Source organism: Rousettus aegyptiacus, unplaced genomic scaffold (genome assembly GCF_014176215.1).
Source record: "Rousettus aegyptiacus isolate mRouAeg1 unplaced genomic scaffold, mRouAeg1.p scaffold_m13_p_9, whole genome shotgun sequence".
Taxonomy (NCBI): Eukaryota; Metazoa; Chordata; class Mammalia; order Chiroptera; family Pteropodidae; genus Rousettus; species Rousettus aegyptiacus.
In genome coordinates, this window is record NW_023416312.1 from 95,585,880 (window position 1) to 95,601,897 (window position 16,018).

General features: G+C 37.7%; 1 protein-coding gene across 12 annotated transcripts in view; it reads left to right on the plus strand.

Moving 5' to 3' along the window:
- The window catches only part of FMR1 (FMRP translational regulator 1), a 42,229-nt gene that overhangs the window by 11,274 nt on the left and 14,937 nt on the right, over positions 1 to 16,018 (plus strand). For all 12 annotated transcript variants that reach the window (XR_001599396.2, XM_016164839.2, XM_016164836.2 and 9 more), the window contains exons 3-9: positions 769 to 862; positions 10,986 to 11,057; positions 11,322 to 11,470; positions 12,486 to 12,579; positions 12,664 to 12,780; positions 14,907 to 15,077; positions 15,174 to 15,252. Coding sequence is in view for 11 of the 12 variants with exons in the window: in XM_016164839.2 (XP_016020325.1) it covers positions 769 to 862; positions 10,986 to 11,057; positions 11,322 to 11,470; positions 12,486 to 12,579; positions 12,664 to 12,780; positions 14,907 to 15,077; positions 15,174 to 15,252 (776 nt within the window). In the remaining variant the exon portion in view is untranslated. The remainder of the gene's footprint in view (positions 1 to 768; positions 863 to 10,985; positions 11,058 to 11,321; positions 11,471 to 12,485; positions 12,580 to 12,663; positions 12,781 to 14,906; positions 15,078 to 15,173; positions 15,253 to 16,018) is intronic.

The window sequence follows — 16,018 nt, forward strand, 5'->3', positions numbered from 1 at the left end:
ACAAAGTTTGCCTTTTAATATTTTACATAATTGTGGATATAAAAGAATAGTTTGGTGGTTTTCAAAATTGTTCCGTATCATTTTAACTTAAAAAAAAAAAAACGTAGGCAACTCACTGAACTCCTATAGGCTGTCTCCATTGGGTTTCTGCGGTTTAGGAGACCCCGCCAGGCCAGTGCATGCTGGTACATCATACTGATCAGCAGCCAGCTCCATGGCAAGAATTGACCACCTCGTGGGATCTAAAATTTAAAGGGGGAAAAGTGAGTTCTGAATTGCTGATGTGCTGACTGCCCCATTTTGCTTGGGAATTAGAGGGCATTTAGGACCAGTTTCTGCGGTCATTGGAATGTGGTTAAAATTCCTTTGCAAGTGGAAGTCTGGTGATGATATTACTAACACTGATACTAACATTTAATTCAAGCATCAGAGAAAATTGCTGTTGTGGCTTTACGTTTAGAACTCTTAGAGGTTGAAATTTTTCGCAGAAAGACTTGTTTGGGAAATTGTAATGTTTATCTGTTGTGTTGAGAGAAATATTCCAGATAGAACTACAAGGCTGTTGTGCTGCATGCAGACTTCATTGAAATGTCTCTATTTTGCCATTATGCCCCCCCCCACTCAGCAACACTGATAGTTTTAAAGCATTTGCTTCTTTCAACTAGAAAAACAGAGGGTCACACTTAACCAAAAGTTGATGGCAGCGTGGTCATTGTTTCCATTAAGCTGGAAAGCATGTTAAATAATTGAGTGTTTGCTTATTTGCAGCTGGCAGCCAGAGAGACAGATTCCGTTCCATGATGTGAGATTCCCACCACCTGTAGGCTATAATAAAGATATAAATGAAAGTGACGAAGTTGAGGTAAGTTTCCGGTGCCATCACATTATCAAGCACTGAAGGAGTAAGGCATTTAATTGGCCTGTGCCTTTTGTACCCTATCATTAATACTGTTTAAACTACCTTGAGAATTTTAGCTGTGATGGACATGTGCTTTTGACTGAGCCTCCTTAATGATAATTTGAAATAATTCATTATGTCTGGATGTGGCTGGCTGAGCAGCGTTTCAGGCACATTTTTGAAAGTTACCACTGATTTCCTTTGCCCAGTAAGATTGCTTTTCCCACTTACCTCAATTTCTTAATTTTCAGCTTAGGAAACTTGGTCTTATAAAGTTTCTAAACCATGACTTAGGATAGAGTTATCCTAGAATTTCCTTGCATAGCAGTAAATCCTCCTGGTATATTATTTAAGAGCCATTTGTGAGTTTTAGTATATACATGTATAAGTAAAACATCTTGTCACAGGACTTGTTCCTGGTGAACCACCTGCTCATGTGCCATTGATGGTTTTGACCAAGAGCTACTGTGGAGATGTAGCAGTTAACAAAAACATTGTGTTTGTGATTGCTCTAGCCACTGAAAACTTTGGGGGGACTTGAGGCACTTGGAGTCGGCTTTATGTTGTAGATGCTCTGTGTACTAGCTTCCCTGTCCTTCCCTTTCACGCACTTCATTTTAAGCTTCTCTTCTTTCTCCGTAATGCCTTGTTAGTAGTTTCAACTCCATGAACATCTGTGGCATGTGGAAAGCAGTTAAGTAGACATTTGTACAGGTAAGGTAAAGCATACTAGGTCTTCGATTTCTTATTTTCTGTGCTACATACAGATGGTGAAGTGAAACAAAAGCAGCCGCTGCCTTAGATGAGGTTGCATTCTAGTGAGGATAGCTAAAATGGCAGGTGTAAATCCTAGGAAGAAAAAACGTAAGAGGATGGAAGGTGACCTTGGGGCAGTAGTGCTGTTTGAGAGAGTGCTTAGAGAAAGTCTCTGGATATCCCAGCCTGTGTTTTTTGCTCTACAGTTTTAAAGTAGAAACAATAAAGTATTATTTATTTACTAAAAATATACTAGGTACCTACAAGGTGTAAAGAACTGAGTTTGGTTTTATGAGGGATCTCAGTAGGGAACACAAACACATTCTCCTTGAGTACCGTCAGCTACTACTTCTACCAGGAGACTGTAAGCTTTCTGAAGACAAGGACTTGATCTTTTGATTTGTCTATATCAAGAGTGTTCATAACAGAGTTTGGATGGATAAAGGAGACTTTTTTTTATTTGATCCAAATGAGAGGTGGTGACCAATGATACGCTACGGTGACCTTGCAGTATCGTTTAACAGTAATATATAACTGAGCTTATTGCTGTGGCTAGAGCACAGTTGAAAGGGATTGATGGTGGCAAGAGGAAAAGATAGGTTAAATTCAGTTGTACTGAGTCACTGTATTGTGTAACCACTAAATTTAATTATAAAAGGGAGGCAAGATACCAGGTCTTTTGGTCCTTCTATATCAGGAATATTCATAATAGGGCTTGAATGGTAAAAGGAAACTTTCTTTTCAATCGAGTCACATGACAGGTATGGACCAATGAGATGCTAGTCCCAGGGTAACCTCACAGTATTACCTAACAATAGTATATAACTGAGCTTATTGTTCTGGCTAGAGCAGAGTTGAAATAGGCTTAAGATGGTAAGAGATGAAGGTAGGTTAGTTCTGTATTTAGTCTCTGTATTGTGTAACCATCAAATTGGGTTTTGAAAGGGAGGCAGGATACATGGTCTTTTGGTCTGTCTGTATTATGGAAAGTTCATTTGATCCTGTATTGTATAACCATTTACTTGGCTTATAAAAGGAGGCTAGAGTTGAAAGGGACCGAGGCTGGGTGATAAGTGGTTAAGGTAGGTTAATTGAAGTTGTATAGAGCCACTGTATTGTATAACCATTAACTCCAGTTAAACAAGGAGGCAGGATACCAGGTCTTTTGGTCTATTTCTGGAATGTTCCTGATAGGTTTTTGAATACATAAAGGGACTTTTAGTTTCAACTGTGTCACATGACAGAAGTGGACCAATGAGATGCTGATCCTACAGTGACCTCACAGTAGTGCCTAACAATAGTACATAACTGATCTTATTGCCGTGTCTATAGTGACGTGAAAGGGACTGGTGGTGGTAGGTGGTTAAGGTAGGTTAAATGAAGTTGTACTGAGTCACTGATTGTGTAACCATTAGGTTAGGTTATAAAAAGGAGGCAGGACACAGGGTCTTTTGGTCACTCTGTATCAGGTATGTTCCTAATAGGTTTTGAATGATTAAAGGAGACTTTTAGTATCAGTTGTGTCACATGACATGTGTGGACCAATGAGATGCTGATCCTAGGATGACCTCACAATGTTGCCTAGCAGCAGTACATAACTGAGCTTACAGCTATAGCTAGAGCAGAATTAAAAGGGGCTGGTGGTGGTAGGTGGTTAAGGTAGGTTAAATGAAGTTGCATTTAATCACTTTATTGTATAACCTTTAATTGGGTCAAAAGAGGGCACAGGATGAGAGGTCTTTTGGTCTGTCTGTATCAAGAATGTTCCTAATAGGTTTTGAATTTTAAGGGGGAGTTTTATTTTCAATTAGATGATATGACAGGAGTGGACCAATGAGATGCTGATCCTAGGGTGACCTCACAATGTTGCCTAGCAGTAGTACATAACTGAGCTTATTGCTGTGGCTATAGTGAGTTAAAAGGGACTGATGGTGATGGTAGGAGGGATAGGTGGATGAAATGAAGTTTCTTTGAGTCACTATGTTGTATAACCTTTAACTTGGATTATAAAAAGGTGGCCGGACTTAGGTTTTTTGGTCTGTCCATATCAGGAATGTTTCTAATAGGTTTAGAATGATTAAAGGAGACTTTTATTTTCAGTTGTGTCACACAACACGTGTGGACCAATGAGATGCTGATCCTAGGATGACATCACAATAATGCCTAGCAGCATTACATTACTAAGCTTACTGCTCTGATTAGAGCAGAGTCGAAAGGGATTGAGGGTGGTAGGTGGTTAAGGTAGGTTAAATGAAGTTGTATTGAATTACCATATTGCATAACCATTAGGTTGGATTATAAAAAGGAAGCAGGATGCAAGATCTTTTGGTCTTCTGTGTCAGGAATGTTACTAATAGGTTTCGAATGACTAAAGGGGACTTTTGCTTTCAGTTGTGTCACATAACACGTGTGGACCAATGATATGCTGAACCCAGAGACCTCACAATATTGCCTAGCATTAGACAATATCTGAACTTATTCATGTGACTAGGGCAGAGTTGAAAGGGACTGATGATGGATAGAAGGAAAGGCATGGTAAATGAAGTTGCATTGTGTCATTGAATTCTATAACCGTTAACTTGGGTTTAAAAAGGTGGCCAGACTCAAGTTTTTTGGTTTGTCTGTATCAGGAATGTGCCTAATAGGTTTTGAATGATTAAAGGGGACTTTGATTTTCAATTGTGTCATAGGACACGTGTGGATCAATGAGATGCTGATCCTAAGGTGACCTCACAGTATTGCCTAGCAATAGTATGTAACTGAGCCTATGGCTCTGGCGAGAGCAGAGTTGAAAGGGACTGATAGTGGTAGGTGGTTAAGGTAGGTTAAATATGGCTGTATTGAGTCAGTGTATTGTATAACCATTAAGTTGGGTTATACAAAGGAGGCAGGATGCAAAGTCTTTTGGTCTGACTGTATCAAGAATGTTCCTAATAGGTTTTGAATGATGAAAGGGGACTTTTATTTTCAATTATGTTACATGAGACGTGAGAACCAATGAGATGGTGATCCTAGGGTGACCTCACAATGTTGCCTAGCAGTAGTACATAACTGAGCTTACTGCTGTGGCTAGAGCAGAGTTGAAAGGGACTGATGGTGGTAGGTGGTTAAGGTAGGTTAAATGAAGTTGCATTTAGTCACTGTATTGTATAACCAGTAATTGGGTCAAAAAAAGGGCGCAAGATGCGAGGTCCTTTGGTCTGTCTGTATCAAGAATGTTCCTAATAGGTTTTCAGTGTTTAAGGGGGACTTTTATTTTCAGTTGTGTCACATGACACGTGTGGACCAATGAGGTGCTGATCCTAGGATGACCTCACAATGTTACCTAGCAACAGTATATAACTGAGCTTATTGCTGTGGCTATAGCGAGTCGAAAGGGACTGATGGTGGTAGGTGGTTAAGGTACATTAAATGAAGTTGTTTTCAGTCACTGATTGTGTAACCATTAAGTTAGGTTATAAAAAGGAGGCAGGACGCCAAGTCTTTTAGTCTGTATCAGGACTGTTCTTTATAGGTTTTGAATGATTAAGGGGGACTTTTAGTTTCAATTGTGTCACATGACACGTGTGGACCAATCAGATGCTGATTCTAGGATGACATCACAATGTTGCCTAGCAGTAGTACATAACTGAACTTACTGCTGTGACTAGAGCAGAATTGAAAGAGACTGATTGTGGTAAGTGGCTAAGGTAGGCTAAATGAAGTTGTTTTCAGTCACTGATTGTGGTACCGTTAAGTTGGGTTATACAAAGGAGACAGGATGCAAGGTCTTTTGGTCTGTCTGTATCAGGAATGTTCCTGATAGTTTTTCTAATGATTAAAGGGGACTTTTATTTTCAATTATGTCACATGACATGTGAGAACCAATGAGATGGTGATCCTAGGGTGGCGTGATAGTATTGCCTAGGAGTAGTACGTAACTGAGCTTACTGCCTGACTAGAGGAGAGTTTAAGTGGACTGATGGTAGTAGGTGGTTAAGGTCGGTTAAATGAAGTTGCATTTAATCGCTGTATTGTGTAACCGTTAATTGGATCAAAAAAGGGCGTAGGACACAAGGTCTTTGGTCTGTCTGTATCAGGAATGTTCCCAATAGGTTATGATGTTTAAGGTGGACATTTATTTTCAATTGTGTCACATGACAGGTTTGGACCAATGAGATGCTGATCCTAGGATGACCTCACAGTGTTGCCTAGCAGTAGTACATAACTGAGCTTACTGCTATGGCTAGAGCGGGGTTGTAAGGGACTAATGGTGATAGGTGATTAAGGTAGGTTAAATATGGCTGTATTGAGTCAGTGTATTGTATAACTGTTAAGTTGGGTAATACAAAGGAGGCACGATGCAAGGCTTTTATTCTGTCTGTATCAGGAATGATCCTAATAGATGTTTTAATGATTAAAGGGCACTTTTATTTTCAGTTGTGTCACATGACACGTTAGAACCAATGAGATGCTGATCCTAGGATGACCTCACAATGTTGCCTAGCAACAGTACATAACTGAGCTTATTGCTGTGGCTATAGCGAGTTGAAAGGGACTGGTGGTGTAGGTGGTTAAGGTAGGTTAAATAAAGTTTCGTTTAATCGCTGTATTGTATAACTCCTAATAGGGTCAAAAAAGGGCACAGGACGGTAGGCCTTTGGTCGGTCCATATCAAGAATGTTCCTAATAAGTTTAGAATGATTAAAAGAGACTTTTATTTTCAATTTGGTCACATGATACGTGTGGACCAGTGAGGTGCTGATCCTAGGATGACCTCACAATGTTGCCTAGCAGTAGTACATAACTGAGCTTACTGCTGTGGCAAGAGCAGAGTTGAAAGGGACTATTGTGGTAGGTGGTTGTTAAGGTAGGTTAAATGAAGTTGCATTTAATCGCTGTATTGTATAACCTGTAATTGGGTCAAAAAAGGGTGCAAGATGCGAGGTCTTTTGGTCTGTCTGTAACAAGAATGTTCCTAATAGGTTTTCAACGTTTAAGGGGGACTTTTATTTTCAGTTAGATGATATGACAGGAGTGGACCAATGAGATGCTGATCCTAGGATGACCTCACAATGTTGCCTAGCAACAGTACATAACTGAGCTTATTGCTGTGGCTATAGTGAGTTGAAAGGGACTGATGGTGGTAGGTGGTTAAGGTACATTAAATGAAGTTGTTTTCAGTCACTGATTGTGTAACCGTTAAGTTAGGTTATAAAAAGGAGGCAGGATGCCAAGTCTTTTAGTCTGTGTGTATCAGGAATGTTCTTTATAGGTTTTGAATGATTAAGGGGGACTTTTAGTTTCAGTTGTGTCACATGACACGTGTGGACCAATCAGATGCTGATCCTAGGATGACATCACAATGTTGCCTAGCAGTACATGACATCACAATATTGCCTAGCAGTACATAACTGAGTTTAATGCTGTAGCTAGAGCAAAGTCGAAAGGGACTGATGGTGGTAGGTGGTTAAGGTAGGTTCAATGAAGTTGCATTTACTCGCTGTATTGTATAACTTTTAATTGGGTTATAAAACGGCACAGGATAGGAGTTCTTTTGGTCTGTCTGTATCAAGAATGTTCCCAATAGGTTTTTAATGTTTAAGGGGACTTTTGTTTTCAATTAGGTGACATTACAGGAGTGGACCCATAAGATACTAACCCTAGGGTGACCTCACAGTATTGCCTACCAATAGTGTATAACTAAGCTTACTGCTGTGGCCAAAGCAAGTTGAAAGGGACTGATGGTGGTAGGTTGGTTAAGGTAGGTTAAATGAAGTTGTCTTGAGTCACTGTATTGTATAACTGTTAAGCTGGGTTATAAAAAGGAGGCAGCATGCAAGGTCTTCTGGTTTTCTGTATCAGGAATCTTACTAATAGGTTTTGAATGATTAAAGGGGACTTTTGTTTTCAATTGTGTTACATGGCACATGTGGACCAATGATATGCTGAACCCAGGGAGACCTCACAATATTGCCTAGCATTAGTACATATCTGAGCTTATTAATGTGGCTAGGGCAGAGATGAAAGGGACAGTTGATGGGCGGAGGGAAAAGCAGGTTAAATGAATTTGCATTGAGTCTGGGACTTCTATAACAGTTAACATGGGTTTTAAAAGCCAGCCAGACTCAGGTTTTTTGGTCTCTCCGTATCAAGAATGTTCGTAATAGGTTTTCAGTGATTGAAGGGGACTTTTATTTTGAGTTGTGTCACATGACACTTGGGGACCAATGAGATGCTGATCCTAGGGTGACCTCACAATGTTGCCTAGCAGTAGTACATAACTGAGCTTATTGCTGTGGCTAGAGCAGAGCCGAAAGGAACTGATGGTGGTAGGTGGTTAAGGTAGGTTAAATGAAGTTACATTTAATCGCTGTATTGTATAACCTGTAATTGGGTCAAAAAAGGGTGTAAGATGCGAGGTCTTTTGGTCTGTCTGTAACAAGAATGTTCCTAATAGGTTTTCAACGTTTAAGGGGGACTTTTATTTTCAGTTAGATGATATGACAGGAGTGGACCAATGAGATGCTGATCCTAGGATGACCTCACAATGTTGCCTAGCAACAGTACATAACTGAGCTTATTGCTGTGGCTATAGTGAGTTGAAAGGGACTGATGGTGGTAGGTGGTTAAGGTACATTAAATGAAGTTGTTTACAGTCACTGATTGTGTAACCGTTAAGTTAGGTTATAAAAAGGAGGCAGGATGCCAAGTCTTTTAGTCTGTTTGTATCAGGAATGTTCTTTATAGGTTTTGAATGATTAAGGGGGACTTTTAGTTTCAATTGTGTCACATGACATGTGTGGACCAATCAGATGCTGATCCTAGGATGACATCACAATGTTGCCTAGCAGTAGTACATAACTGAACTTACTGCTGTGACTAGAGCAGAATTGAAAGGGACTGATTGTGGTAAGTGGCTAAGGTAGGTTAAATGAAGTTGTTTCAGTCACTGATTGTGATACCGTTAAGTTGGGTTATACAAAGGAGACAGGATGCAAGGTCTTTTGGTCTGTCTGTATCAGGAATGTTCCTGATAGTTTTTCTAATGATTAAAGGGGACTTTTATTTTCAATTATGTCACATGACATGTGAGAACCAATGAGATGGTGATCCTAGGGTGGCGTCATAGTATTGCCTAGGAGTAGTACGTAACTGAGCTTACTGCCTGACTAGAGGAGAGTTTAAGTGGACTGATGGTAGTAGGTGGTTAAGGTCGGTTAAATGAAGTTGCATTTAGTCACTGTATTGTATAACCAGTAATTGGGTCAAAAAAAGGGCGCAAGATGCGAGGTCCTTTGGTCTGTCTGTATCAAGAATGTTCCTAATAGGTTTTCAGTGTTTAAGGGGGACTTTTATTTTCAGTTGTGTCACATGACACGTGTGGACCAATCAGATGCTGATCCTAGGATGACCTCACAATGTTGCCTAGCAACAGTACATAACTGAGCTTATTGCTGTGGCTATAGCGAGTTGAAAGGGACTGGTGGTGTAGGTGGTTAAGGTAGGTTAAATGAAGTTGTATTGAGTCACCGTATTGTATAACCATTAGGTTGGGTTATAAAAAGGAGGCAGACGCAGGGTCTTTTGGTCTGTCTGTGTCAGGAATTTTCGTTTAGGTTTTGAATGATTAAAGGGGACTTTTATTTTCAATTGTGTCACTTGACAGGAGTGGACCAATGAGATGCTGATCCCAGGGAGACCCCTTAATATTGCCTAGCAGTAGTACATATCTGAGCTTATTGATTTGGCTAGAGCATAGTTGAAAGGGACTGATGATTGTAGAAGGGAAAGGTAGATTAAATGAAGTTGTATTGAGTCACTGTATTGTATAACCCTTAACTTGGTTTAAAAAAGGAAGTAGGACACTAGTTCTTTTGCTTTGTCTGTCTCAGAAATGGTTTTAATAGGTTTTGAATGATTGAAGGAGACTTTTATTTTCATATGTGTCACATGTCACGTGTGGGCCAATGAGACGATGATCCTAGGGTGACCTCACAATGTTGCCTAGCAGTAGTACACAACTGATCTTATTGCTGTGGCTATATCAAGAGTTGAAAGGGACTGATGGTGATGGTAGGAGGGAAAGATAGGTTAAATGAAGTTGTATTGAGTCACTGAATTGTATAACCGTTAACTTGGGTTATAAAAAAGGAGGCCAGACTCAGGTTCTTCGATCTGTCTCTATCAGGAATGTTCCTCAAAGGTTTTTGAATGATTAAATGGGAATTTTATTTTCAATGTATCTCATGATGATGTGGACCAATGAGATGCTTGTCCTACGGTGACCTCACTGTATTGTCTAGCAGTAGTACCTAACTGAGCTTATTGCTGTAGCTATAGTGAGTTGAAAGGGACCAATGGTAATAGCAAAGAAAGGTAGATTAAATGAAGTTGTATTGAGTCACTGTAGTGTATAACCGTTAACTTAGGTTATAAAAAGGAGGCAGGACACCAGGTCTTTTGGTCTGTCTGTATTAGTAATGTTCATAAGAGTGATGGGGATAATGTGAACTCTTTTCCCAAAATAGTCACATAACAGGTGGGGACCAATAAGATGATGTTGCCAAGATGACTTCATTGCAGTAAATAATTACCAGGTTATTTCTCTGCCAATAGCAGAGTTAATAGGAACTTATTGGGGCAAGTGGGAAAGGCAGGTTGTATCCAGTTATATTTAGTCACTGTATTATATAACTATTATTCAGTTGTAAAAGGAATATGTGTGTACCTGTGTTATTTCTTATTAACCTTGATTTGCTAGTGTCTTCACAAAAGGTTCCATGCTGTACATCGTAAGTCAACTTTGAAGTGGTCCCAAGAGAGATTTAGAAGAATTTATGTACAGTATATGAGAGCAGGAAGGTGGTATCCAGAACTTTGCCAGCATAGAGGTGTCCATTTTAGTGGAGAGGCCTGTAAAAAGTGTTTTCCTATTTCTCTCTTCTACTTCAGTAATAAATAGTACTCTGAACATTTGCCAATTAGAATAAAACAAAGTTTGTTTCTATGTTTTTAGGTATATTTTTGTAGCTCTCCGAGTACCCAAGAAAAGTGTGCCAAGGTTTATGCACAGTCAGCTTTTCTAGAGCATTCATGTTCAGAGTACTATTTATTACTGAAGTAGAAGAGAGAAATAGGAAAACACTTTTTACAGGGCTCTCCCGGGTAATCAGGTAGTTTCTAATTATGTTCCTGTGTCTTGCTGTAGGGTACAATCTGATTTAAGGACACAACATATGGGTTTGAAAGACACCTAGGGTCATTTTAAGAAAAATTCCTCAATGTCTGATAATCTGTAGATTTCTGAATGATATTAATCGTGAAATGTTCTGTTGTAATTTTTATGTAGGTTTATTCCAGAGCTAATGAGAAAGAACCTTGCTGTTGGTGGTTAGCAAAAGTGAGGATGATAAAGGGGGAGGTAAGAAAATGCATTTTTAAACTTTTTTTATTTCTCTTTTCTAAACTCAGGTACTTATATTTCAATCTACATAAGTGCTAGCTAACTTAAGACATTTAATTAAAAGATTTTCTCTACATGTTTAGTATGTTCATGTGTTTCAGTAATAGTTGATCAAATACAGTTTTTTCCCTCTAGAGAACTTAAAAATAACTAAATAGGTATAGTTTATTGCTCTTATTTTAAACACTTTGACCAGGAATGACTTTGGTTTATTTTTCTCAGTTTTACGTGATAGAATATGCAGCTTGTGATGCTACCTACAATGAAATTGTCACAATTGAACGTCTACGGTCAGTTAATCCCAACAAGCCTGCCACAAAAGATACGTTCCATAAAATCAAACTGGACGTGCCAGAAGATTTACGACAAATGTAAGTTGGTATGCAAGAAATACTGAGAACTTACAGATATTATGCAGTTTAAAGGAACATAAATTTTAAAATAATAGAAATCAGTTTTTAAATTCAGTGAGAATGGTTTGCAAAAGTAGTGAAGAAAAAACATATTTAGCTTTTCCAGTTATAAAATTAAGCCCACACTACGCTTGTTTAAATTTACTTGGCTAGATACATAGCTAATAATGCACATTTGTTTTCTAAAATAAACTAAAATAAACAACACAGGTTTACTGTCATAAATCACAAATCAAATTGTAGACCATGAAGATTACTCGAGATTTTTTCCATTTTAGCCAATATTTTCAGATAAATATAATAAGTAAAACAAAAGAAGCTTTAAAAGGTCATCTCTGTCTTACAGTCCTTGATCAAGGGTAATGCTTCAAGACTTTTTAGATACAAGATTCCTTTTTAAAGATTTCATTAAGGAGATGTGTGTTTGATTTGGACATGTTGCACTTTAGATAAACATTAACTTACAGTTCAAGATACATAGGAATCCTGCTTTTTGATTTTAGAGATTGCATAGGCACGTACATTTTTGTACCTCCTGATTCATTTGTATTTCCTTCTCTCCCTTAAATTGGTTAGCAGTTTTTCTTTAGAAAAGAAACAAAGCCGGGTACCCTGTAGCTATCCCCAAAAGCTGTCAGCAGTTGACTCAAGAAAATTACTGATTTATACATCACTGAAATGAGGAAACCTACAGAGGAGCATGCCCCGCCCCCAGCAAATATGTCACCTTTGGTAATCCAAGACCATCCGTAATCCCTTAAGAGCATAACTTTTTTTTTTCCTTTCTCTATAATCTCGATTGATTGGGCTGAGTATTTCAGAGACGTACAGCAAAGGAACAAAACTTTTAAATGGGTATAGCATATTTTGCATAAATCAAGTTTAATACAAATCCACGATTTTAAGTGCAAATCTCTCTGCATATATTTATGCTAGTAGTTGGTAATCATTCATCTTAACTTCATATTTCTAGGTGTGCCAAAGAATCGGCACATAAGGACTTTAAAAAGGCAGTTGGTGCCTTTTCTGTAACTTACGATCCAGAAAATTACCAGCTTGTCATTTTGGTGAGTGTTCTTGAGTGTCTGTTTTGGTGTATTTCATTTGGGGCATTTGCTTTGATAATAATGGTGTTAATTTATACCTTTTAGTCTATCAATGAAGTCACCTCAAAGCGAGCACACATGCTGATTGACATGCACTTTCGGAGTCTGCGCACTAAGCTGTCCCTGATACTGAGAAATGAAGAAGCCAGTAAGCAGCTAGAGGTATGTGGCTTTCCCTAGTGCTGCTTATCAAGCTGTCTAGAAACTATAACTGCTGGTTAGCAATACTTGACTATGGACAAGTTGTTCTTTATTTACTGTTACTTAGCAATTCTACATTTTAAAAAGTTAAGTTGTACAAAGCATAATCATGCTAAGGTTTTTGTGCCTGAGGTTTTAGAATTAAGCAGCAGTTATGTATATTAAGGAACTGCTGGTCAACTCACTCTTACTAGAAGTTTGTCAAAGCTGCTAATAAAATGAGGCAATGCTTCTTCCATATAACATATTATCATTAAAGTACTAGAGAGTATTTAAGTATCTAATCATATTCCTTTCATTATGTATGTTTATCTCTGTTTAAAAGGATATAGAACTTCATTCTAATTGGTTGTCACTCTTTAAAACTCCTGTCTTCAGATTCCTGCCAGAGGCTATTTCCCTAACTTACTATTTCGTCTCTTAAGGTGCATTTTATCTACTTTTATTAATCTTCCAATAATTTTCATCACCATACATTTGTTTTCATTGATAACTATCTAGTACTTCATCCATTACCATAGAAACTAAACAGATTTGAGATTAATGTGCCAACTGAAGTATAGTACTATCATATTCCAGAGTTCCTCATCATTATTTCATTTGAGAGAAAACACAATGCAGTTGAAATAGTAAAGAAAAAAAGGAATTCCAAACTGCATTTTATGAGAGAAGGTAGTCAGGGCCGAATTGCTGAAACACCCTGTGAAACTGGCCGCCTTCCAACTTGATGTGTGAATGCTGAACTCTTAGCAGAAGAGACATCGCTAAGGTCCATTGAATTCGTTTTTATTCTCATTGTTTCTTAATGTCCCAGTGTTCACAAGTTTATGGTTTCCTTAGTGATTCTGTCATAACTTTTAGGCCAAAACGGCCTCCTTATTTTCACTGTGAGTATTATGGGAATATACTCACATGCCTCTTCTCAAACATCTAATTCTTAAATGATCTGTTGTCATGCCTTTGCTTTACCATTTATAAGTGAATTTTCAAAAGAATGAAACAGGTGAATCAATCAGAACTCAAAAAACATTGCTTCTTGAAAAGTCCTAGGAATATTTGATGCACTTTGTTACTCTAATCTACAAAAAGGATATTCTACTTTTTAAGTTGTTTACAGTAATTACACTCATTCATTCAAATTATCTGGTATGTTGAATAGCTAGAAACTAGTATGCATGCCTATCTTTACTCACTACTAATATTAAAGAGTTCCACATACTCAGATAAGAAATTTCCATTTTTCAACATGAGTCACTAATATTTTTGGATTTCATTAATGGCATGCTAGAACTAAATATTAAATTGTGATAATACTAGATAATACTAGAGTGACTATCCACAAGTTTTGGATATCAGTTTAACTTAGTTCAGTCACCACTGAATATTTGAAAGAATTCATCATGCTTGTGGATACAGATCACAAGGTCTTCCAGACTCTGGTCTCAGGCATGTATGTAAGATAAGTCATAAATCTTTGATATTTTGTAATCATTCAGTTTAATTACTGTATTGAGGATTTTTATTATTCCTTTTCTCGGCTTGGAGGGGTGGGAGGATATCATTTTAACTTCAAAGAGATGTCTAGACCACAGTATCTAGTGATAAGTTATATAAATGACACTTTCCAGAAAAAAAGATTATATACTGATATTCTTTTATAAAAATAAAGTGAATACAATTCTGTAGAGATAGCATTTAAATTTCCTTTTAGTTGAAAAACATTGAGTCTGTCAGACCCTGTGAGCTGGTTTTTATTTGGGAACATTTGGTCTGCTTCTTAATCACTACATTGCTGATGTCGTTGGTTAACTAAGGCAGCCTTGCAAACAGGTTTTTCAAAAGTTACCTTGGAAAATTATCAACAAGCTCTTTCCTATTAGCAAAAATATATCAAATTGCATAGACCTTCATCAATCTAAAAACAACTTATGCTGTGGGAGATATTTTCTGAAACCTGTTAGTTTCCAACTGAAACTTAATTTATAGGCCCCTGATATACAGGGTCAAGATAATTTACATGGCTGACTTAAATACAGTTTTCTCAATAGTTGATAAAGCATATTAATCAGATATGCATTTCTCTTCAGAGTTCAAGGCAGCTTGCCTCACGGTTTCATGAGCAATTTATCGTACGAGAAGATCTGATGGGTCTAGCTATTGGTACTCATGGTGCTAATATTCAGCAAGCTAGAAAAGTACCTGGGGTCACTGCTATCGATCTAGATGAAGATACTTGCACATTTCATATTTACGGAGAGGTAAATATTTGACTTAATCATTTTTTTCCCGAACATAAAACCCAGCATTTCAGATGGCTCATCTTTTGTCTTAAATCTTACCCCCTTTTTTATTAGGACCAGGATGCAGTGAAAAAGGCTAGAAGCTTTCTTGAATTTGCCGAAGATGTCATCCAAGTTCCTAGGAACTTAGTAGGTGAGTCAAAAATTGCTCTTGACACAAACAAAATAATTTATACCAATAGAATTTCATTTCAGCTCACTCTAGGGGCGATTTAATCAAAGCTTAGTCTTTGAAATATGGTCCCTTGCTACAGTGTACAGAAAATATTTGGTAAATGTGATACTCAAACATTACATTTCAGAAGGTGTGCAAGGTACTGCTTTGCTGATTCAAACCTGCTAGTGCCTGGAAAGAAAGTATGTGTAGCCTCTTCACTATATGTTTTACATATATTAAAATTAAATGTTCCTTTTTACAAAATGAATGACATTTAGGGGCTTTATAACTTGGAATAGATCGATATAAAATTATAGCATTCCTAATTATCTCAGTTGGAGATCTACATGTAGGTTACTTAAATCTTTTAAGTTTCAAAGCTGTGAGTAACTGCAGATGTCTCTGGGGCTTTCAGCAAGATCATTGGTAATTTTTTTTCCATGCATCTTCCCCACCCCACTCCCCTTTGGCAACCATCAGCTTTGTCTCTATCTATGGGTCTGTTTCTGTTTTTTATATCTATTTGTTTTTTTTTTAAATTCTATGTATAAGTGAAATCATATGGTATTTGTCTTTGACTTATTTCACATAACATAATACCCTCTAGGTTCATTTATGTTGTCTCCAATGGCCAAATTTCATTCTTTTTAGTGACTAATACTCTGTTCTATATACATGTATATAGTATATGTTCTTTATCCATTCATCTATTGATGGACACTGAGGTTTCTCCTGTATCTTA